The 24,317-nt window shown below is 39.9% G+C and overlaps 2 protein-coding genes across 4 annotated transcripts; one reads left to right on the top strand and one right to left on the bottom strand.

Moving 5' to 3' along the window:
- Positions 1-5,525: 5,525 nt before the first annotated feature.
- PTTG1 (PTTG1 regulator of sister chromatid separation, securin) lies at positions 5,526-9,499 on the bottom strand. The gene is made up of 6 exons (XM_005503510.3): positions 9,262-9,499; positions 8,383-8,485; positions 7,955-8,133; positions 7,067-7,160; positions 6,062-6,211; positions 5,526-5,684 (listed from the first exon to the last, which is right to left on the bottom strand). Exons 2-6 carry the CDS (start codon positions 8,462-8,464, stop codon positions 5,611-5,613), a joined length of 579 nt encoding a protein of 192 aa, XP_005503567.1. The 5' UTR covers positions 8,465-8,485; positions 9,262-9,499; the 3' UTR covers positions 5,526-5,610.
- Positions 9,500-9,548: 49 nt separating this feature from the next.
- SLU7 (SLU7 homolog, splicing factor) lies at positions 9,549-22,909 on the top strand. 3 transcript variants are annotated; one of them, XM_065030040.1, is made up of 16 exons: positions 9,549-9,697; positions 10,178-10,354; positions 10,993-11,146; positions 11,415-11,495; positions 12,063-12,227; positions 13,702-13,767; positions 15,354-15,401; positions 15,921-16,052; positions 16,334-16,431; positions 17,800-17,867; positions 18,046-18,185; positions 19,002-19,163; positions 19,620-19,724; positions 19,924-19,998; positions 20,250-20,354; positions 21,323-22,909. In XM_065030040.1, exons 2-16 carry the CDS (start codon positions 10,191-10,193, stop codon positions 21,500-21,502), a joined length of 1,743 nt encoding a protein of 580 aa, XP_064886112.1. In that variant the 5' UTR covers positions 9,549-9,697; positions 10,178-10,190; the 3' UTR covers positions 21,503-22,909. The 3 variants fall into 3 exon arrangements, with proteins under 3 accessions (XP_064886112.1, XP_064886113.1, XP_005503566.3); XM_005503509.4 differs by lacking the exon at positions 9,549-9,697 and adding an exon at positions 9,709-9,938; XM_065030041.1 differs by lacking the exon at positions 15,354-15,401.
- The last annotated feature ends 1,408 nt before the right edge of the window (positions 22,910-24,317 follow it).

Genomic DNA, 24,317 nt, shown 5'->3' with positions numbered 1-24,317 from the left:
GGATGACTGTGCTGGTTTTGGCTACGATAGAGTTAATTTTCTTCGCAGTATTTAGCATGGTTCTGTGTTTTGGATTTGTGCTGAGCAGTGTTTACATAGTATCAAGGCCTTTTCTGCTTCTCGCACCACCCCACTGATGTGGGGCAGTGATCAAGCAGCTTTGTGGTGCTTGGTTGCTGGCTGGAGTTACACCACAACAGTCCTTTTTGGTGCCCAGTGTGGAGCTCAGATGGTTCGAGACAACGGGTTTGACTGGAATGTGCTAGATCAAATTTATAGCTGTCATTGCTCGTGTACATGCCTTGGGCTTGCTTGCTTTACTGTATACCAGAGTCTAGTGCTTCTCAGTGGCTGTTGTTTGTTTTCACTGCTTGCTGTGCTGTTTATCATCTTACAGTGCTCTGCCTGGGAACGTTTTATAACAGCAATGGGCACCTGAGCTGGCAGATGGCCAGGGCACTGCCGCTGTACTGGGCAGGCTGTAGCTCCCTTGACTAATAGGAAGGGAATCACTCCTCCTAGAGCCTGTAGCAATTCACTTAAGTCCCTCTGTATCACAGAGCCAGTTTATTAAATACTTTTACCCATTGGCTATAGATTTTGAGCAGAAGTGGTCAAAGGAAGCCCAGCCTGAGCCTCTGAAGGCCTCCAAAGGCTCCACCTTCCATACAGCTTATGGAAATAATTCAGACAGCACACACACAAAACCACAACACATACTATATCTAGAGCTAGAAGTATGCTTTCAGGTCCATGAACCTCCCTCCAACTTGATTAACTGGGAAAGATTCCCTCATCTGTTAAAAAGCACAAAACACCCACTCCAGTAAGTTGTTTGCGCACTTCTTTTTCATCGTGACATTCTTCATAATCTGACTGCAAGAAAATACACATTAGGGCCATTTTGTAACTTTTTCCTCTAGTTTCCTAGGTCATTCAAGCACAACAGGCTCACCATGCTTTTAATTTCTCCCAAATTGCCATTAGAAGTAAATTTATCATTTATACTTTTCTTACATGCTTTGCAAAAGTTCTATGCAAAAATACACGCTTGCACAGATCCCAAAACACTTGTTAAATACATATTGTGTATATAAACCTCATTATAGACATATTGATCTAATCAGTGCCTGTGTCTCTTGGAGTACACTGAGTACAACTTTGGGGCTAGTTAGAGGGACATTATTGTATATACAGTACTTCACTAACACTAATAAAACTACAGTGAAACTAAAAGTTACAGTTAGCTTTGCTAACCCTAGAGAGCCCAGTTGCTTCCAGACTTCATTTCTGTTATTTTTAAACAACAAAAGATAAAAACACCCTTGGCTGATATACTATTCCCTGTAGTCAACAGGGTAAGGGCACACTGAATTCTTTAGCACTGACTCTTATCCTCCATTTCACACTAACCAAGCGATGAAAGCCATCACAGACACCTGCACTGTTCATGAAGCACCAAAGGCAAACACCACCACAGCGCGGCTGTCAGGCTGCGAGAGAAGACACAATACATGCTGTTACCATAGTGCCACCCGCTGCCAGAACATTACAAATAGGATGAATTATTTGATGTGCACTGAAGTAGTTTTACTCAGCCTGCTAAGAGATTATTTTTATATGAATCTCCAAGTTCTCCTTACAGAAATTTGGGTAAGGATTTAAAGTGATTCTTGCAGCCGGAATGCTGACAAACATGCTTTACAGAGTGATAACCAAAAAGGTACCTGCTCCATGTACTTGGTTATGACCCAGATTTCCCAATCATGGTACACAGTTATGCTGGCTTATTAAGGCTCACTCAAACTGAGAACAAGCCACCAGGTGAGCATTTGTTTTCACCACAGACACATTTAAAATCCCAAATATCTCAGATCTTCACAGGAAGCATAAACTAATCAAGCAAGTAAAAACAAAGTATTACAAGCAGTTTTAAATAGGACTTCTGATGTGCAGGGTAGTGTTCAGACACCATTCTGAGCTCAAGTTGCATCTACTCCTGATGATACTCCAACAGAAATTAAAACTTTATACTTGTAAAAAGCTGTGTATGTTCTACTGACATTAAAATAGTTAAGGCAGTTGATTTTTCATTCACCAGCAGAAGTCAGTGTTAACACCTGACTGAAATGGCATGAAGCGGTGACAAATTCCCAGCCACCAGGCTCCCCACGTCCCGGGAAGCCAGGGCTTCGCAGGCTGACACTGGCTGGTTTTGCAGCTCCGAGGCTAAAAAGGTTTGTCTTCTGCTTTTGTGACTGTGATCTCCTCAAGTCGCTGTAGGCAGGAATCTCAATCCAGAGATCAAGTCTCATCAGAGGTCTGTTCTCCTGCAAGTCACAGGAACAGGCATTTCCCTTCAGCCCCAAAAAGTCCACGAAACAGAGAAAAATAAAAGCTAGCTGAAATAAATGAATCTTTCTGATGAAGGTTTACAAAATAAAGCTTTGTAAAAGCAAAATCTTGGGCTTGAATTAACCAGAAATCCCAATGAGGACAAAAAGCACCAGATTAGGTACACTAGTATAGGAAACAAAAATACTCCCAGTCACCTAAAACTGTGAGAATTGACATCTAACCAAAATTGCAGGTAACTTAATCTGCTATGGATACTTTAACTCTGGGTTTTGTCAAGGATCTATCTGAAATTGGACATCAGCATATATTTAGTCTTTTAAGTCAAAAGGATCCTGGCCAACATTTTAAAAAGCTAATCATTCTTTAAACGCTAAATATAATTAGCTGTAGTGGTAGTATAAAGAAAACTGATTTTTGCATTGTCTTACTGAATACAGATTTATATCCCATACACAAGATTCCTAGCAACACTCCCATTTTGGCTCAGAGACGGGCTACATGATGAAATGTAGCCTTCTCATCTCTACTATCTACAGATAAAATCTCGAAAGCCTTGCTTGCTTTTTACTCCAATCTAAATTTGAATGGCTTGCCAGCATCTACAAGACACTATTTGTAGAAAATCAGATGAAACAAAAAAAAAAAGGATACTACAGAAAAGATTCCTCTGCACCAAAAATACCCTTTCATAATTTTACAGAAGGAACTTGGGAGTGGGTGCAGGAAATTACACAAAACCTATAGCTGTTTATTTTCCCCTAGACTGAAAGGATTTAATGACTTAAAATAAGATTACACTAGTATGAATTCATTTAATGTATTCTAGCATTATTACTTTATGCTCTACACCACAGCAGCACTCGTTCTCATACAGACAGACCAGCAATATTCCCACCTCACACTGTGCTTTCTGCACCCCCATTCCACTGTCCCCACAAATAACAAGTTTTTAAAACTCAAGATCAAAGTCTCTCAGTACCAAGAGATCTGTCTGAATCAATTATCACCTTTACAAACATTATACAAACACTCATCCATTTTGGTATAAAATCCTATCACTAGCAAACATTCTTGAAGTGTTTTGACATGTGTGCCTGTATACGAATGTGGATATGGCACAAAAAAACTTATTTCCAGAGGTTCAAATAGTAGATCTAGGTGCTTGATCACAGTGAATATTTTAAATGAAAAAAAAGGATTATTTTCACCATGATAAACTTCCTTAACACATACAAAGACCTATAGCCTCCCTCCAGACCAGCTGGCTGTTTGAACATATGAAAAGTAGGTTTCTGCTACCTCATACCATTAGTCTGGTGTTTCAAATATCAATTTTTACCTGTGTGATTGCACAACAAATAGCCACACGATGGCACTATGCAGCCAGTTTCAGTGCCTCAGTTGCAGGCATATTTCTGTAAGATTGTGCTTGGACTGTTTTCTCCCAGCTCCTTTGAACTGGTAAATGCAAAAAGACAAAGGAAGATGCATTTTGTCACTCTCTTTTTAGTTACTATGGCTCAGCTCCTGTGGCTAGTAGACTGTACCCATCAAACTTCATTCTCAGCTGAGATGGACAAGTTATTTCGGAATCAAAAACTATTAAAATGCAATTAAGGATCAGCCAAAACCTGGAATCTCTATACAGAACGTCTTTAATTGTATCTTTTTTTCTGCTTAGTTTGATATTCCTCTGAATTCTTCGAAGCTTCAAACGAAAGACAATAAAGTAGAGATTAAGTGAAGACAAGCAATTGTATAACTCATTACAATTTAGCACTTTGGTTGATACTCTGACAAGTTTAAGGAAGAAATGGAATGAGTGTCCATTTTCACTTCATCACATCTGATGATTCAAAACCAGCAAATTTCTAGTCCTAGGAGACTGAATGGCAGAATTTGCAACAGGACAATTCCCAAAACACGCATCTACCTCCTGATGAGCAAAAAAGCATTCAGGAAATGAAATGTCTTGAGGCAACATCCAAAACTGGAAACAGTGAAAATGGGTGTTCTCTGCCCATTAAGGATTTCCTTATATGAGCACAGCAAATACATTCCCTTCAGCACCTGAACACCAGACAACCTGTCAGAAAACAGGGCTGCTTTACTGCCTACATTTTCAGGTTTCCCAGACAGTATGAAAGGCACATGGTTACACATTCACATCCCATCTCCACATGCAGTCAGACACCTCCAAGCAGAGCTGTGGGATGCAGCACAGACCCACACCAAGCTCACCCCCATCCCTTAAGCTAGAGCATTTTCAGCTTTAATCAACTTGTAATCATTAAAACATCTGTTACCTCAGACACTACTGTGAGAGTTGAAAAGCTGTTTTTCCCACTGCTTTGGTTATGTAGTGACACAGTGTACTAATGTAAATCTGGCATGGCAAATTCCTCCTGTTCAGAACTCAGGAGCATCATGGAAGGACAGAAGGGCCTTCTGCCTCAGCAGCTGACCAGAAGACAGACACAGCATTGTGATTCATGTTAAGGATGAGCGAAAAGCTGAGGGCAGCTCAGGCTGCTGTAATCTGAGATCAGAGTACTGCTCAAGAACTATAAAAGAAGTTTAACTTAAGTGCAGACTGACCACCTCTACAACTGACTTGTCTTACATGATGAAGAGCAGGAGCTGAGGCCATTACAACACAAAAGCAAAGATTATTGAACCCATGTGCTCCTAATTTGAAGAATGAGGTTCCACCAGCCTTTCCTCACAGAGCACAGGGAGCACCTGGCAGCAAGAGCCACATAATGCAGTGACAAAAGAAGCTTACAGCTGCATACAAATCCAATGTATACCACCTTAGACAACCACTCTGAAGAGCAAAGAAGTTTGAAAATGGAAAAATGCCAGAAAAGCACTAGCTCTAGTACTTGATTTACAGTACATATACAAAGTAGTTACATATCCTTGCATGTTTAATGGGTAAAGAATAAAGGTAGGTAAACAGTGAGGTCAGAAGAGCCTCTTAACCTATCATGACCACGTAGTCTAGTCAGCAGGTACTAACTCCTGTATATGGGTCATGACAGTGAATTAAGCATCTAAGGAAGACTGTATCTAGGTTCTGCTTTAATTGCTTGTCAGATAGCCTTCTTTTCAAAACACTTTCACTACCTACATCTTGGGTCTACTGAAAATAGACAAGTCCAGTATTATACAGATTAGGTTAGCCTTTATTAAATTACAGAATTACATGACATTTGAACTCAATTAGTGCCTGTAAAGAAGGTTCCGGGGTCATAACGGAGGTGGCATGTCAATAATGATCTCATCCAGGGTAGCAAGGAAGTCAGCAGTTGCTTGTAGCAGGTCTGGAAGTTAGAAACAGAGCAAGTCAGTTTCAAGAAACCTGGAATTCATACTCTAATATAAGCTAGCTCCCAGTGGATTTGCATAGCCTCTTGAATGACTAAGGGAAATATTGTTTGATTGCATAAGCCAATCTCGCCTAACTGATCAGTTATCAATACACTGTGATTGCCCAGTAACATCACTTTGAGACTACTACCTGTGCTACCAACATTGACCAGTTAAATTCAGCTTGACTATACACCAAAAGCTGTTTGATACTAGAGCACTATTGTGGTAGTTAGGACAGTGGCAGTTCACTACTGCAGCCAAATAGCTTCCCTCCCAAACCACTGATGAGCACTGCACATACTGAAACTCTTGCCAAGTTTCCACTTACTAGACTCCTGTGAAAACTCTTCAGTCTTCACAGGGGAAGGAACCATGTTCACGTATTTGTCATATGTCCTTTCAAATATCATGAGGGGAACACCACGCAGGTTGATATTGCTTAGTTTGTACTCTTCAGGAAGATCATAACTCTCAAAGTCTGTTTAAGAAATACACACTAAGTTAGCAGCTATGTGTGGAAGCAGTAGTCTGGGAAGCTGCAAATTCTTCTAGATTGAATGAAGTGGGAGCAGGTCCAAACCAACACAATCCAACAGTCCCCTCTTATGAGGTATTTGCAGTTACACCTTAGTTGTCCCTAAAATCCCATACACTAACACTTACCAAAAGATTAGTCTAGTGCTAATGTAAAACAGGAGCTTTTAGTAATTTCTTTCACTATACTAAGTCAACTTAATCAAGCACAGCATATATATTTCACCAACACTGAAGTAGTCTTTGGTACAGTAGTTTTTGCACACTCCCACATGAACTGGATGGTTTAAAGACATGCTTTGAAGGATTATGATAGCACAGCCCATTGCAGATATTCTAAGAACAGCTTTAGAAGTTTAATCTTAGCTATTTTTTTTAACATTTTATGTACATATATTTGTAGCTATTTTATAGCTATTCTATACTACAGCAGCAGGAATCTCTTCAGTTGCAAGTTTCTATCTTGGCATATACTCCTAAATACTGCTTAAGTATTCCTTTGAATACTGGTCTACTAGTGGCCACTATGCTACAGTGTGATTATTTGGAACTAGTTTCCTGCCACCACAATAATGGACTCAAACTACTACATATCTAGAACACAGCTACTGCAGCCAGAATATTTAAAGAAGAATGAGATGGTATTTCAGAAGTAGTAAGCACCCTTCTGTTTAAGAAAGGACTGTTGCAAAACAGTGTTATCTTGTTTGTCACAATAGCTTGGCCAGAGTCTTGCAACAAGATTAACACTTACAAAAACAAACAGTCAGGCTTTCATAATTACACCAATAGTTCTTACCTTGAGGATCAAAAGAAAACATATTTTCTATTTCTGGCCACTCTTCTTCAGCCACTGCATCACAGCTTTCTAATCCAGCAGACTTTTCAGCAATCTTAAAGAGAAAGTCACATTACTTGAGCTACTGTAATTTTTCTTTGTAGAGGCTTTCTCGCGCTATACAAGTTACAGAAGAGAACACTGCCATACAGTCCTCAGTTATGACTGAATTCTAACACCTTTAACTCAAGTAAGCTGGAGACAGGCAAATGCTTCAGTTGAGTTTATGTGGTGCAGTACTATATACGGTAGCAATAAGTTGTTGCACTAAAACATTTAGGCTCATAATATGAAACTTCTGATACTTAACATGTGAACAATTATTTTTCTTCATAGTAGCTCTCATGATGCCATGTTTTAGTTTCATGATGGAAACAGTGTTGATGACACCCAGCTGGTTTAGCTGTTGTAGAGCAGTGCTTACACAGCATCAAGCCCTTTTCCACTTCCCACAACCCCACCAGTGAGTAGGCTGGGGGTGCACAAGAAGTTGGGAGGTAGAAAGTCAGGACACCTGACCCCAAATGACCAAATGGATATTCCACACTATATAACATTCATGCCCAGCAATGAAAACTGCTGGGGAAGTTCGTCAGGGTTGCCATTGCACATAGACTAGCAAGGCATCAGTCAGCTAGTGGTGGGAAGTCGGTTTTGGTTTTTGATATTGTTAAATTGTGTTAATTTCAATTCAAGAGCTTTCATTTTACTCTTCCAACTCTCTCCCCATCCCACTGCAGCAGGAGCAAGCCAGCAGCTGTGTGGTGCTCAGCTGCCTGCCAAGATTAAGCCACAACACTAGATAAACAGTGCATTTTCTCCACCCCTGTGGAAGTGTGTTGTACTCACTTTGTTTGCAGTGCAAGCCTGATTTTTCTGTCTTATCTTTTCCATCTTGGTCATGACTCCTTCAGTTCCATTCACATTTCCAAGAGCCTTTCTGACAGAGTGAGATGTGGCTGGAGAAGTACCAATGGTTTTTTTAGGAAGTGGAGTGTTAACTTGAGTTCCTTCAGAGAAGACTTTTGCTGTGGAATAGAGGGGGAAAAAAGCAAACTTTAGCACTCTAAATATCAATATAGTATCAACCCTAAAGCTTGCTTCAGTAAGTATACGATACAAGCAGAGTTATTTTTGTAGTAATTGATAAGCTCACCAGAATTTGTTAGGTAGGTACATATAAGAATAGAAAACTACTACTGTTCAAAACAGTGACTAACAAAACAATTTATGCACTTTGCTCAATTTGCCAGTGGCTTAGAGTAACATATACCCACAGGACACTGAAGGGAGTCTTCGCTGGTTCTTGGTAGCACCAACTTCACCGTTTTCCTGATCAGTAAAGATTAGCGTTGCCATCTTCTTGTTGATGAGATGACTCTGGAAAGCCCATACAGGAAAAAGATGAAATCATTCTTGGCATTTCTCCCACCATAGAACACTTTTTAAACAAACCACATTGAAGACAACATAGTTGCTATGTGTTTATCCCCAGGAGAACAAGCCCATACTTCACACCATTTCATGGTAGCTTAGCTACAGCCCTTTATGCTTAAAGGCATTATTTATGCATGTGGTAGGCTTGAAGCCCCAAAGGAGCTTGTATGTGTTTGAGAAAGTAAAACACTAGCAACACTGCACAGAGAGAGCTAATGCCCTCAGTTTGCTTTGTAACTTCTTTGTAGTGTTTGACTGTTTCCTCAGCACATCTTCCAGCTTAGCAATTTAGTCCTTAGCTCACCCTGTAGTACTTGAACAGCCAAGAGTAATGCCGGTTATTTTACTGGCAGACACATCTTTTCACCAGAGAAGGAAGCCATTTGAGGACACCCTGTACAAACAGACCACTGCACTTTTCCAGCTCCACGGGAGACAACAGGTCAGAGCACTCACTCCCTGGCACTGCTCGGGCCAGCCGGGCAGCTCCCAGCTGGGCTGACCACTGCCAGCACATACCAACTCCTCATTCGATACGGATCCGCAGAAAAGGCCTCTTTTAATTGCTATAACTTGAAGTAAAAAGCTTAAGCACAAGCAAGACTTACAGCCACAGATCCCAACACTCCTCTTGTTTAACCCTCCCAGGTCACAGCTCCAGAGGGACTCGCCTGCACTCAGGAGAGACCCCGGCCTAACCCTTCCAGCCAAGAGCTCACCTCAAGGGCCACCGGCAGCTCCCCGCGCTAGGGCAGTACAGCAACACGTACAGAGCTGAGGGTTCGGTTCTGTTCGGTCCGTCCCAGATCACGCCAGGGCCGCAGACCGCACAGACACACCCCCTCAGGAATAACCGTGCCTGGCCGCCGGCAGCTTTTAAACCGCCTCCTCATCGCTCATTGGCTCCTTCGATCAACGCTCAGCAGCCGATTGGCTCAGTGGCGCCACTTCCGTACCGACTCACCTGCTCCCTCCAGGGCTCCGCCCATTACGTTCCGTGGGCGGGGCCAGGCCAGTGCAGGCCCCGCCCCACAGCCCCGCCGCCGCGTTTCTATGGTGACGGCGTGGCACCGCCCCTGGATGTGACGCGACCGTGACGCGGGGCAGCTCGACGCGACACCGCGGTGCATTGTGGGGCGGCGGTGCGGCCTGCAGGTAAACACGGGCGGCGGGGCCGGGGGGAGCGGGACGAGTCGGCTGCGGCATCGGCTGCCCAAGCGGGGAGCGGCCGCCGAGCAGCCGCTTTGGGAAGTACCCGCGTCCCTGCGGGCCAGGCCCGGGCCCTGCTGGGCCGCCGCTCCCTCGCCGCCGCAGTGGCGCCTGCGGGGTGCGCAGGGCCCGGGGCAGCTCCGGCGCGTCTGCGGCCCCACAGCGCTGAGACCGTGTCCGCCCCACGGTGCGTGTCCTGGCGCTGAGTGCGGAGCTGCTGCTGTTCGTCCCCGGCATAGATCACAGTGGGTTGGGAAAAGGAACATTGATACTTTTCTCAGCACTGGTGCTTATTTTTGTGAAAAGACGTGTCAAAAATGCATAATACAGCACTACCGGTTTAACTGAATGATACAAAACCGCACTGAAGATCTGTGCTGTCAGATGGTTTTGATCTGTAAGACTTTCTCTTCTTTTCTGTTACAGAGGAAGAGACAAAATGGCATCGGGGGCAGTGGTGAGCAGCACTCCTGCGGGAGGGTCAACTGACGTGAACCTGGAGGAACCAAAGAAGATGACAAGGGAAGACTGGAGGAAGAAGAAGGAGTTAGAAGAACAAAGAAAACTAGGAAATGCACCTGCTGAAGTGGATGAAGAAGGAAAGTAAGCTTTATTAAAGCTACGGTTATTCTAAAGCTACCGGTTAAAAATGTCTTTTTTCCTGTTGTGATTATGAGTAATCATGAGGGAGATACATGATTTCTACGTGAGTCATTGCAGAAGTAAATAGTTGAACTTTGTGAGTTGGCTTTTAACACTCCAGTCATCCTCAGAAAACAGATATTTTCAAAAAAAGTAGGATAAGTGTTTACCTACCATGATCTGCTGATGGTACTGGTAAGTCCCACCTATGTGGCTGCTTACAATTGGTATTTTAAAAGTGACCAAAATGTAGTACTGGAGAAATTGATTGTGTGGCTTACCTGTTCCCTCTCCCTTGCTCCTACAAGGCTTATTGCATCTGGGAAGATAAATGTTACTATTTTTGTGTTCAGTAACATTGTAGAGAATAAGATATTTGATTAGGAGTCAGGGGTTTATGTGCGTGGCAACAAAATCTCAATGAAATCTGAGTTTATCTAGCTGAATTAGAGGTTATTTTACAATACATTGTAACAACTTCATTATTTTATTATCAAGCGAAAAGCACTGAACTTTAATGGGAGAGTTATTTGTTAGGCCAAGTTGTTGTGGGTTTTTTTTCCCTGTGCCGTGTATTTATTACACAACATCTTTTCCAGAGATATCAATCCTCATATTCCTCAGTACATCTCCTCAGTACCATGGTACATAGATCCTTCTAAAAGACCTACACTAAAGCATCAGAGACCTCAGCCAGAGAAGCAGAAACAGTATAGCTCTTCTGGAGACTGGTACAAACGAGGAGTTCAAGAGGTATGCAAAATATTCATGTAATAAAATAAAGATTTGGTTTGATTCCATGAAGAAATAATTTCTGGTTACATGTTTTTGAGGGAGACAGGAGCTGGGAATTCTTATTCAGCAGGCAAGTTGCAATGTTTGGGAATAATCAAGATCTGTGTTCTGGGTTTGAGTACACCACGCTCACTTTAGTTGTACTGAAAAAAACGAGTTAGTTATTGGGAACGTGTGTATGAATCTTGCCACAAGTTTGTACAACACTTTGTTTTTTGTTGTTTAGCATGCTGTAGCAACCAGGTATCGTAAAGGAGCTTGCGAGAACTGTGGTGCATTGACACACAAAAAGAAAGACTGCATGGAGGTAAACTTGATTTTTGTTGATGTTTTGATGGTTTTGAAAACAATGTGAATTGTAATCTCAGTGAAAAATAGCTATAGATAAAATAAAAAATACTCGTTTTGAAAAAAGTTATTTGGAAGAGGTTTCAAGTATTGAAAAGTGGCTTGAAAAATCCTAAATAAAGTGTTAGGTAGGAAAAATTAAGGGAGAAAACTGACATTCTTCAAGGGTTTTGCTTGTTAGTTGTGATAAGCGCTGCAATAATAAGTGTTAATTTGGTGTTAATTTGCTTTAACTCAAGTGCCGCTGTGGCATTCTGTTTCAGGTCAGCTAGACGCCATCCCCAGAAACTGTGTTTTAGTTGCTTTCTTGAATGTGGAAAATAGTTAGAAATTGATGGGGTTTGGTGTCAGTTGCACTACTTTAAAATACAGAAATGAACTAATTGCATATATTTACAGTTCACGGGCTTATAACACTGAATTAGAGTGGCTTTAGAGAAGCTCGATTGATACTGTTTTTAAAGGGATATCTGAGTAATATATTTTAGTCTAATGGACTGATCCAATCAGTTTATTTTCCTTTCAGAGACCCAGGAAAGTTGGAGCAAAATACACAGGCATGAATATTGCGCCAGATGAATATGTGCAGCCTCAACTGATGTTTGATTATGATGGAAAGAGAGATCGTTGGAATGGTTATAACCCAGAAGAGCACATGAAGATTGTAGAGGAATATTCCAAGGTTGATTTGGTATGTAGGTGCTTTGGTTTATTGGGGAAGGCTTCAGCGTTTGGCTGGCCTGGGAGGAGGAACGTTTGTTACATGGACTGTTAGTATTAGACCTTGTGCTGTGTTCATAATGAAAAAGTGAGATGGATTCTGTGTTTGACAGCAAACTTCGCTTAAACTGAAAATTCAGATCAGAAGTGGCAACAGAGTATGGGTCTGCACAGTAAATGAGTATGTCTCCAGACTGCTTACATTTTAATAGATGAGCCTTAGAATTTGTTACCCAAGATGCGGTTTGAATGGCAGGCAAGAAAGGCATTTATTATCTGGCTGTATTAGAGCCTGTAAATCTATATCTATTTTGTAATCCCATTCATGTTATTTTACTTATGAATCCTTTTTGTTACTATGATGGAGCAGCAGACCTTCTGTACGTGTCTGTGCAGATCAGCACCTTGCTGCTGCAGGTAACTTTGTATGCACCAAATCCATGTGGACAGTGTTAACTTTTTCAAACAAAAAAAACCAGTTCACTAGCTTGGCTGGGTGTTGACTACCTGTTCCAAAGGTAGAGAAGGTGCCAAACTTACTCCCTTCAGTGACTGCCCCTCAGCGTTTTCCTACAGCACACAGGAAAGCTAACGCTGCCTGTGATCTCATCAGTGTCTATAAGTGTCTAATGGAGTGTCTAGAGACAGAGCCGGACTAGTCTCAATAGTGTCTAGTGACAGGACAAGAAGCAGTAGGCACAAATTGAAATACAATAAATTCTGTTTAAACAAGAAAAAAACGTTCCACTGTAAGGGTGGTCAAACAGCAGAACAGCTTGCCCAGGAGGGCTAGGGAGTCTGTTTCTGGAGGTGATCAAAACCTGCCAAGACATGGTCGTTGGGCAACCTGTGCAGGCAAGCCTGCTTTGAGCAAGGGGATTGTTCTTGGTGGTCTCCAGAGGTACTTCCAGCTTCAGCTGTTCTGTGCTTCTATGATGTCAAACACACACAAAAATTCACTACATGCTGCTTTAAAATCACAATTTAGATGCAAGACTTTGGTAGTTCCTGAGTGAACCATAAATGCTCACAGCATCAGTCATAAAGTGTCTTAAGCACTGAAGTTCTTAGCTAAATTATGAGGACACTATTATAAAACATGTTCTTAAGCACTATTGAAATAAAATAAGCTCTTTCTTAAATTAGGATGCACGTAGTAGTGGCATAGCTGCAAAAACTCTAGTAAACTGCTTTATTTAACAGTGTCATAAAATAGTGGAATGATTAGTGTATATATAGCTTCCTTTCCTTGAAGCTCAAACACCCATGTGAGTAAAGCACAGGAGTAGAGAAGTTCTAGGCTGTTGATTTTTTTAAAGGCATTCAGAGAATTAAAACCTTATATAGGAATACGTTTTAAATGACAGCAGTCAGAAGAGATGCTTGTGGTAAGTACTTGCTATTAAAAGGAAATATTAAAACAAATGCATTTTCATGATACACAGGCCAAACGTACACTGAAAGCCCAGAAGCTTCAGGAAGAGTTAGCATCAGGAAAGCTGGAGCAAGTGGTAAGTAAACTAAGCCCTAATTTATTTTTGTTTAGGTCAGATAAGAATACAACAGGTTACTTCTGCTCCTTGATACTTTTATTCTCTATATGGCATCTACTATTGTTCTTTATGCCCTTCATTTATTTAAAGATTATCCTAGCATGAGCATATTCTGTGTCTCATTAAGAATTTGAAGCATCTCCTTTCAAGTGAGAATGGTTTTGTTTTCCCCTTTAGGCAAAAAATCTGTGTGATTAATGTTCTTGCTAAAATCAATGACATGGACTTTTCAGTCAGAAAAACTTGTTTTCCGTGTAGTAGTTCTGTTTACCAACTGAAATGCTTTTTTGTATTTAAAGATTGTTATGTCTGACTAACATTGAGGTAGTGACTACAGCGTGACTGTGGATTGTTTTAGTGATGCTTAGTATAAATAGGAATAGGAAGATATTTTCTTTGTCTTAGAACCAAACTTCTTTCTTCTTCGCTCATTGCCATGACTGTTTACAGTGTCTCTGGTTATTTGAAGGCTGAGTATATATATTTCCCACTGGCTTATAACTCTGCAGAGGTTGCATCTTCAACTTCCTCAAGCTCCTCTTAGATTATGGACAATGCTTTTGATAATCTTTGATATAAAATTCTGATTTTAAAAGGCACTGCTGATAATCTTTTAAGGTTAAAGAAGGGGGAAAAAGTAGAGACTGCTACTCGTCAGAAGTAGTTTTTTTTTAATCAACATGGTAAGAAAGGAAACACCAAGCAAAAGACTGTATACAATTGGACCTCCATTTTCCAGAGGTTGTCGCCTTGCATTTTGTCACTAGATGGCAGAGTGAACTTAATCTCCAGCACAACCCACCTTCCCGATTGAAAAAAATTCTTTCTCTTTTTGATGCCTGTTTTCACCACAAGGCAACATTGTTGGCTTCTATATACTTACTCCTTAGAAAGTGGAGCTGAGAGAAGAAAAGTATGTTTGAAACATAAGAACTCTGTCTGATAGAGGGGATCAAGGCTGATGCCATTTTGCATAGTCAGTGCTGGCCAGTTTGCTGGTCAGTCTTCCAGGACTTAACAGCTGTTTCCATCTGCAGGTGGTCTCAGGTTAGAGGCTCCGCAGGTTAAAAAAATAAATTCTGGCTGTGTTTTTGCAGATTAAATTGTTGCTTCTGATTCATGCACAATATTCCTGTCCATCCTAACTAAATATTGCATACGTATCTCAATTATTTTTTAAGATTTCAGGGTTGAATCTTGGTTATATTTGCATGGTATGAAATATTCTAGTCTAAACCATTAGTGTTCAAAGGAATAACAAGCTCTAAATTACAGAAACAGTTCTAAAATTTGCCATTCTTGCAAAGTCTTTGAAATTCGGTTGGGAATACAGTGAAGAGGTCTCCAACATGTGTCTGTAATAGAGACACTTATAAGCGCTTCCCTAACACATTATGTAGTCATCTTTGTGCGTTTTGTGTCATAGGTAAACTGTATTTTGCATCCTGCATCAAGCTCTGCTTTGATTGCTCTTTATCCCCCTGCCACCTTTTCTCTCTCCACTGTCTTGTCTTCTCTCCTGACGTGCTCTTTGTTTGCTGCAGAACTCCCCAAGACACCAGTGGGGAGAAGAGGAACCAAATTCCCAGACAGTAAGATGATTACCCACTGCATCACACCACGGGCAGAGGAAAAGACCTGTAGTTAGTGGAACAGTGAAACAAGGGTGGCATAAGGGTTTTAGGCTGGGTTCATGCCACTGCCTGCCTGTTCTTTTGGGCAGAGGTTGTTGGATTTCACAGAGAGGTTTTTGGTGTTAACTCCTGTGGGTTGTCAAACCTGAGAGATGCAGGCAAATACGTACATTTTTATATGTGTTACATTTTGCCCAAATAACTGTTTTCTTAATATAATCACAGTTATCATGGTTTGGGTTTTTTTAACCGTTTCTATATGAGGAAGTGGAAATCGTTTAACAATATTTCTGAAAACTGTTGGATGTTAGATTAGGATGTCACTAGCATCACAGCACACTTAAGCCCAAGTAAATGATACTGACTTTTGACTACAGGGATTTGAGAATTTTTAATGAAACCACTATAATCAGATTCTTGTACTTACCTCTAGAGTGAATGTCCTCCTTTATTTAGAAGTTTCCCATCTCTTCTCAGGAAAGAGATCATAACAGTGAAGATGAAGATGAAGACAAATATGCAGATGACATTGATATGCCTGGGCAGAACTTTGACTCTAAAAGGCGTATCACAGTTCGAAATTTACGTATTCGGGAAGATATTGCAAAAGTGAGTAAAAAATTCTTATGTAGATGTTCTTATATATTCATGGCAGTTAATTTCAAAAAAATTGTACCCTGAATTATTAATGGATTTGCCTATGAGTCTTGGGGTTTGGAGGTTAAGGTCTGTTCTCAGGTGTATTCCTGCTCATGTTAGGACTTCCTCAAAGTTGTCCTTTTAAACAGATAGACTTTTTAAAAATACCTGAGCTGGGGGATACAGTAGTAACTGCAGTTGTTTTAAAATCATGAATATCTGATAACTTGTGTGTTGTTTTCTTTTCCTAGTACTTGAGGAATCTAGATCCAAACTCTGCTTATTATGATCCCAAAACGAGAGCAATGAGGGAGAACCCATATGCCAATACAGGCAAGAATCCAGATGAGTAAGTTCAGACAGGATCATGCTTGTGTATTCAACAAAACTCTGTTAAAAATGAGATTAATAGTTTTCTCTTATTTGTATGTCTTTTTACTAAGTGAATCTCTAGTCAGTTATGGAAAAAATTGTTTTATTTAGCAGCACTTTTTGGCTTAGTATATGAAATCAGTATTTTAGTAATACTGACCCTTAATCTTCAGGCATATATGGAACACCATGTAGTATAATGATCTGTACAAGGATTAGAACACTGTCTTGTATCTAGTGGTGATACCTGTAAACAATAACGATATTTAAGTGTTTCAGTAACCAAATCTTACGCTTCATCCATTCTTTGTTGGGAGGCGTTTGGCACTGGAGACTAATCCACAGTGTCTGTGATACCTATCTGAATGCCTGAATTGAGAGCAAAAGCTCCTCCTGTATTAATGGAGTCTGCATAGAAAAGGTCTGAAAGCTTTGGCACTGTCTAGATAGACAGCTTAATTGAAGAATGCCAGGGGCTGGCTTTTGGCTGCTGGTGAGGCCGTCGCACTTAAAACTCAAGTCAAGCCCTTGAGCTGTGAGCCCGCCCTGACCTGCGCGGTGCCCTGGACTCACAGAGCAGACAGGCTGGGAGGAGAAATATTTATTCAGAATACAGTAATACACTAGAATGGCAGTGACTAAATGGTGGCAAATAATGCTCTTTCCACCTCTCCTTGCCCCCAGCTAGAATAGTACCAGTCAATTTTTTTTTAGATGCAGATACTTTCACTTCTCTCTAGGGTCATAATTTGACGTTTTTTGATTCTGTGATTCTGCCATAGCATTGCAGACTGAGATTTTCAGAGTGGCTTTGGGGAGATGAACAGAGGGGGAAATTGGATTGTTAAGATGATTTGATTTTCAGCCTGTTCCCTGTACTCATTGTGAATCTCTTCAAGGGGTGTGCAAAAGGGAACTGAGAGCAGTAAAACTGTTACCAGGCTTTAACTCACTAAAATGCTTTGGGCCTGGGCAGGAGAGATTCACAAATCCAGAAGCTGAGAGTCACTATGCTAGAATATCATCTACCATTTGTGCATATTTATTGTGCAATTGGATCCAACCTTGACTCTTGGCACTTGGTATCTCAGACAGAGCTCCAGGTCTTTTTCATAAGATGTTTCCTTATAAATGTTGGGCATCAAGTATTCCAAGTTGCAATCTAATACTTTTATGGCTCCATAGGGAGCCTTGGCTCAATATATTCTGCTGAGTGCTCCTCCTTCTGTTCGTAACTCTCAGGACACAAAGCAAAATTTTTACTTCCCTCTTGCTGTTACATGATTGTATTTAAAAGGAAATAGCGTTACTTGACTACTAAGAATCATATTGTTTCTTTCTGCAGAGTTGGTTACGCAGGTGACAACTTTGTTCGCTACACTGGAGATACCATTTCAATGGCACAGACTCAGTGTAAGTGGGGTTGGGGTTTTTTTTGATGAAATGGACTTACAAGCTAACAATGCTTGCAAAAAAAGAAATACATCTTTTTAGAGTAAGATTTTTTCCAAATTACAACAGAATTAAATATAATTTGAATGCATATGTCAGATTTGGAATAAATATTGAGCGAAACCTCTTGTGTACACAGTGTTTGCTTGGGAGGCTTATGACAAAGGCTCTGAAGTTCATCTTCAAGCAGACCCTACAAAATTAGAGCTACTTTATAAATCCTTCAAAGTGAAAAAAGAAGATTTCAAGGCACAGCAGAAAGAAAGCATCCTAGAGAAGGTAACAGACATTTGGTTTTATTTGATAAGGATTCTATTGAGTGTGGAGTCTGGGTCTTGGCAAACAAATAAGATTACTAATCCTATGTGAAAATGCATCAGCTCTTCTCAGCAACTTAGATTTATAAGAATATTTTTATATCTATACACACTATCTCACCAGTTATATTCCTTATTTAATATAGGAACCTTTGAAAATCTGCTGGGATTTCTTTGAATTTTTGGGAGCTCTTCCCTTAACTGTCAGGATTTTTCCAGTGGAAAATCTGACAGCAGTATGTAGGAGTATTGGGAATTCAGATCGTTTTGTTCTGGTTTTTGGGCTTTCTTTTAATAATACAAGTGGTTGAAAAAATTCTTTGACTGTTTACAAGTGGTGAATTTGTAAAATACCCAAGTAACTGTCTCCCAAAATTATTCTTAAATTTTTCTTTTCTCTTAAATGTGAAAAGCAGAAGTTTGACGGGGGACAGGAAGTACTGCTCTGGTTATACCAGAGCCTTTTGGTTTGGGCTGAAAAGTTTTCCTGTTTCGAATATCATGGTTGGAATCCTGCAGGGAAAAAAGAAAAAAAAAGAAAAAAAAAAAAGTCAAAACAATTAAAAAAACAAACAAACAAAAACCCACAACACAATGGCAATGGGATTAAATGTATTTCTCTCTTAACCTCTTAACTGTTCACTAAACTGTCTCCACCCACTTCCTTGAGTCTCCGTCAGAAGGTACTGAAGGTGACATTTTGGAAATGTATGCTGAACTACATAAAAGGTGGGAATTTTTTCAAAACTCTTATATGTCGTTTCTGTTTGCATTTTAGTATGGGGGACAAGAACATCTAGATGCTCCACCAGCTGAACTGCTGTTAGCTCAAACAGAAGATTACGTGGAGTACTCGAGGCATGGAACAGTCATCAAAGGACAAGAGAAAGCTATTGCTTGCTCTAAATATGAAGAGGATATAAAGATCAACAACCATACAGTAAGCCCTAGCTTATGTAACAATATTTAAAAATTAGATTCCTTCTCATTGGAAGGGAACAAGGTTTGGTAGGATACAGTACAATATACTTAATACAGCAAATAGATTTCTCTCGTCTCAATTATGGCACTCTACCTTTTCTACGAAGGAGGAATTGCAAGTTGTCATGGTAGCAATGTGACTTTGAGCAGTTGCAATGTCAGTCATAAACTGAAGGGGAAATTACTGTATTTCCCTTTGACTTTGAATATGAGTTGACCACATCCTGTTGCTTTTCTCTTCTTTGAAACTGTACCTCTAAATCTCATGTAAAATTGTGAAGAATTTCTCATAACTTTCCTTCCTGGATTGTTTAAATAATTGACGTGTCAGGATTTCAGCTGAGGAATAAGTTGCAGCGTGTCTCTCGCAGGAGCGTCATTATGGACATAACTGCTATGCTGTCTTCTCTTGCAGTGCATTTGGGGTTCATACTGGAAAGAAGGCAAGTGGGGTTACAAATGCTGCCACTCGTTTGTCAAGTACTCATACTGTACAGGAGAAGCTGGGAAAGAAATTGCTGTAAGTATTGACCTAGTTAGTTACTTGGAAAGAGCTAAAAAGTGTTCATCTTCCTACCTAAATTCAAAGCTGTTTTGCCTTTTTTTTTCGGTGGGGGTTTTTCTTGGTTTGGTTTTTTGTTTGGGTTTGGTTTGGTTTTGTCCTTCCCCTTTCAGATGTGCTTATTAAATGGGTGTCTTTCCTCTTGTCTGTTGTATAGAATAGTGAAGCAAGCTTACTGGAAGAGCAACCCAAGGAGGAAGAGCACATGACAAAACCCAAAACACTGATGGAGGTAGGCTGTTGCCCTTTTGTAGGAAGGCAAATATTGTTCCTCAGCATTTTAAGAGATGGGAAGATGTGTATAACTACAAAATTAAGTCGTAATGAATCTGAAAATTATTAGACCACAATATTAGATCATTAACATCTCTACTGAAAATTCAGCTCTCAAATAGCATTAATAAATGCTTGGGATTTAATGGCTTGAACATTACTAAGGTTTGCAAATTGAATCTTAACAGTAGCTGGTTTTCCACCTTACAGATCCACCAAGAGAAACAGAAGGAGAAGAAAAAGAAGAAGCACAAGAAGAGCTCAAATTCAGATAGTGAGGGTGAAGAGAAAAAGAAGCAAGAAAAACTTAAAAAGGTACACAATATTCTTCAATGGTTTTGTGGCAAAAAGAACTTGAAATGTATTTTACAACAATATCAGCTTTAGGAAGCCTATCATGCAGTTCTTGTGGTATTCTTTGATGCTAATTTTGAGCTAAAGCAAATTTAAAATGCTGTTAGATGTTCTAAAGTACATTCCCTATTTCTCGGGCAACTGTGCAATAAATATTTAGATTTGAAAGGCTTACTTTAGAAGATTTAGAACACTTCCTTTCTAGACACCTATTACAGCTGTAGATCTATACAAGAGATTGCAGAACATAATGGTTTGGGTATTGGAGACAGAGAGATCAAAGGCACTGTTAAAGCTTAACACTTTTTGTCCCAGAGTTGGGCCCGGTCTCACAGTTGATGCAATAAATGCATCCACCGAGCTGTCTGCTCACTGCTGCTGAGCAGCCCTTCCACAAGCACAGAGCCTGCTCCTGGGTGTTCAGAGTGGGAAACTAACATTGAGCTATGGCTAATCAAAGCATTGCATAAATGCAGATGAGTTTCAGCAGCAAGAAGGAACAACAGTAGTAGTTTGAGGACTGGGATAACATGTATTTTAAAAAGCATTTGAAAAAAAAAAACTCACCCTGGCTGAAAAAAAAAAGAAAAGAAAACAAAACAAACCCTACCAAACAAACAAAGATCACATGCTTATCTTTTGTGCTCGCTGGATCATGATTACATTTTAGGTAAAGCCAAGGAGTTTCTTGCTTGATTTGGGCAATTGGAAAAAGATTCAAGTATCTCATTTGCTGAATACCATTTTACCATCATTTTCTGTTAAACACTAAAATGAAGTGTGCTGTAGGTGGGCCAAACAGTTGTGCATTGCTTATCCCGCCTTTCTGCCTGCTGCTTTTTCATTATATTATAATCTAATACAAACTTTCACTGTTTCCTTTGCTTGACTTTCATTGTGGGGTTTTTTTCCCTTTGTTTTCGTTTCAGGCACTAAATGCAGAAGAGGCTCGTCTTCTGCAGGTTAAAGAAATCATGCAGTTAGATGAGAGGAAGAGACCATACAACAGCCAGTATGAAACCAGGGAGCCCACAGAAGAGGAAATGGAAGCCTACAGAATGAAACGTCAGAGACCTGATGATCCCATGGCCTCTTTTCTTGGACAATAGTCACAGTGAAAATCATTCCAATACGCAAGACTCGTTTTCCTACTTGTTTGTGGACACTTGCTTATCTTCCATGTGTCTAATTAGTGCCAGAAATAGCAGAGAGCTTTTTTTTGCACCAAAGAAGTTGGTGTGAAAACTTCTTTCAACAGAGATAAGCAGTAAGCAGTCCAATTACTACAATTTTATATATATGTGTGTGTGTATACATATACAGTCACATATATACACACATATATACATAAAATTATATGTATATATAAAATACATGCACCTACTTTGTAAATTCTTTATTGAAAAAATCTGATACTATCTGGAATTCTAGGTTGGTTTGGCCAATGACTACGTGCATAAAGTCATGACACGTTCAGTAGCACTGACTGCTCTAAAGAAATGGTCAGCAGGTGTCGATAGAGAACAAGAATTGTCGAAAAAAATGATGCAGATACCTAAGCCTCTTATTTATACAGGGAGTTTGCCTGTTATACAACTTTAAAAGGAGTAATAGTTTATTTCTTGGTCACTCTGTAGTATTTTGGAAATGTGAAAATTTTTTGCTTTGTACGGCCTTGGTTAAATTAATATAAATGTCTTAAATGCTGTCCAGACTTTTTTATTAAGAGGTTAGGAGAAGCTGACTGTAGACCCTTTACATTCTAATTGTGTTTCTGCAGATATTAACACATGAATTTCAGTTGCAAAGATCTGAGTTCTTGGGTTTTCTGTTTGGTAACAGTGTTCATCTCATCCATGGTGTAATACCAAGTGTCAGGCGCTAATACCTTGTGATAATGTGAAGCAGCATCTGCTTTGTGTTGGGCAATATTAGTCCTTAAACTGGGAGCTTTCCCCTTTAACTATTAAAAGTTGAAGAAAGGGGTAAAACTTGACAGCACAACTTTGCAGTTGGAAGGTTTGAGAATTATTTCTGTTATAGCTTGAACTGTCTTACTGGACGTGGCTTTTATAACCACATTTAACGTGGTTATATTAATAGTAGGACTAGGAAGACTGTAATCCTGGCTTTTCTTCTTAAAATATTAAGAACCTGATTACAATTTCCACTTTGTAAACAATGGAGGAAGTTAAAGTTACTGGAAAAAAATGAAATGGTGTGTTAGGCCTGCGACATGTTGTAATTTCCACCTGTAAAGCCCGTTTCCTTTTTTATTAGGTTTTCTCCAAGTCTGCTTCCCCTTTATTTTTGTTACAGAAGTACTCGTTCTGAATGCAGACTTTATTTTATAAGACTTATAAATCTAACCGTGGACTTTTGTTTTATAAAACTTGATTTTAAAATCCGCCTAGCACTTGCAAAAAGAATGGAACCGACTGGTGAGATCAGAGATCTGGGGGTGAAATTGTTAATATAACCAAGTACCAGGAATAATAAACTTTGAAGAATAGAAATCAGCTTTTGCAGAAATTGCTTTTACATATTCACAATGTAGATTTAGACAGTCAGAGACACGGAAAATATTATGGATATAGTTTTCCTTCCACTATAGTAGTGTAGTAGTGACTCACATTCTAGATTTCCACATCAGCTCATGTTTTGACCTTTATATGTTATGGGTAATTTCCAGGGAAAACTGCTCTTTTCCACAAGTAATTATATACAGTAAACACACATTTAAGTGTCATGTGTGTGATTTCACAGCTGCTTTGAAAACTCAGCATTCTCATTTATCATACAAAAATGCTAATAATGGAAATTCTGCATTAGTCTGCAATGTAGTTCTATATTTAAACTATCTGCGATATTCTCAATGATTATCACAATTTTAGGTTGAGTGTTTACAGTGTTCTATAGATCTGCTGGTGCGGCCTGAATAGAAACTGTCCTTGGATGATTTTTCTGGCTTATCTGAACTGTGAACCATTATTCTTGTCAGGGCTGTAGCACCTGCAGCTGTGGCCAGCACAGCTCCAGCTGCACAGACACCAGCCGCTCTTGTCCTAGAGCCAAGTCCAGTTGGAGGGAAGATGAGATGTCAGAAGGGTCCTTGTTACCAGTTCCTTGAGCTATTTAGATACTTTTCTAAAAGTAGCTAGACTTGATTCTTCACAAGGTAAAGGAGGCAATTCAGAAATAATACTGCAAAGAGTAATTTAGAATGAAGGACAAATAATTCACCAGCCTAGGCAGCCTGTAAAGTTCAGGTTTAAACTCTTGTTCAGTATTTTTCTGACATGCCAGAGAAAAATGAGGAGACTGTTAAAGGTGTGCATATTTTAGAAGCTGGTATAACATGTTCAGTGCTACAGAGATACATTTATTACAAGTAAGTGTACTGAATTCCACCTTAAGCCTATCCCTGTGGATGAATTTTCTTTCCAATACCTGATGACGTGACCGTAACTCACTTTCTGGCACACCTTGTCTTGCTCTGCTAGGACAGAGCCCGTGGGGAACATGGACCAGTTTCCTCCATGGTGCAGCAGAAAGGCAGCTCCCGGTCAAAAAACAATTACTAGTGTTTTATTCAAAATAGAGTTCCTTGTGTTAGTGAATAATGCAGAGTAGATCTCGTCCGGATCAACATGAGCAGTTAAAGGACAAATAAAGCTTAAAACATGTTGTCCTATTTATATCATAAAGGTTAAATGTTAAAGAACATTGTGGATCTGATCATGAGGATTAATTTTCCTCCATCTGCTTCCCCTTGGATTTGGCATGCAATTTGACTATGCATATCCAGAGACCACTTCCTATTGCACAAGAATTTTTCCTCTCTAGAATGAGTTAAAGCAAGTTTGTAGGCTAGTTTGGACAAAATGAACGCACAAGGAAAATGTGTATACTCTCGCATAGGCA

Source organism: Columba livia, chromosome 14 (assembly GCF_036013475.1).
Source record: "Columba livia isolate bColLiv1 breed racing homer chromosome 14, bColLiv1.pat.W.v2, whole genome shotgun sequence".
Lineage (NCBI taxonomy): Eukaryota > Metazoa > Chordata > Aves > Columbiformes > Columbidae > Columba > Columba livia.
Note: the sequence above shows the minus strand (reverse complement) of the source record. Positions and strands in the feature narration are given on the sequence as shown.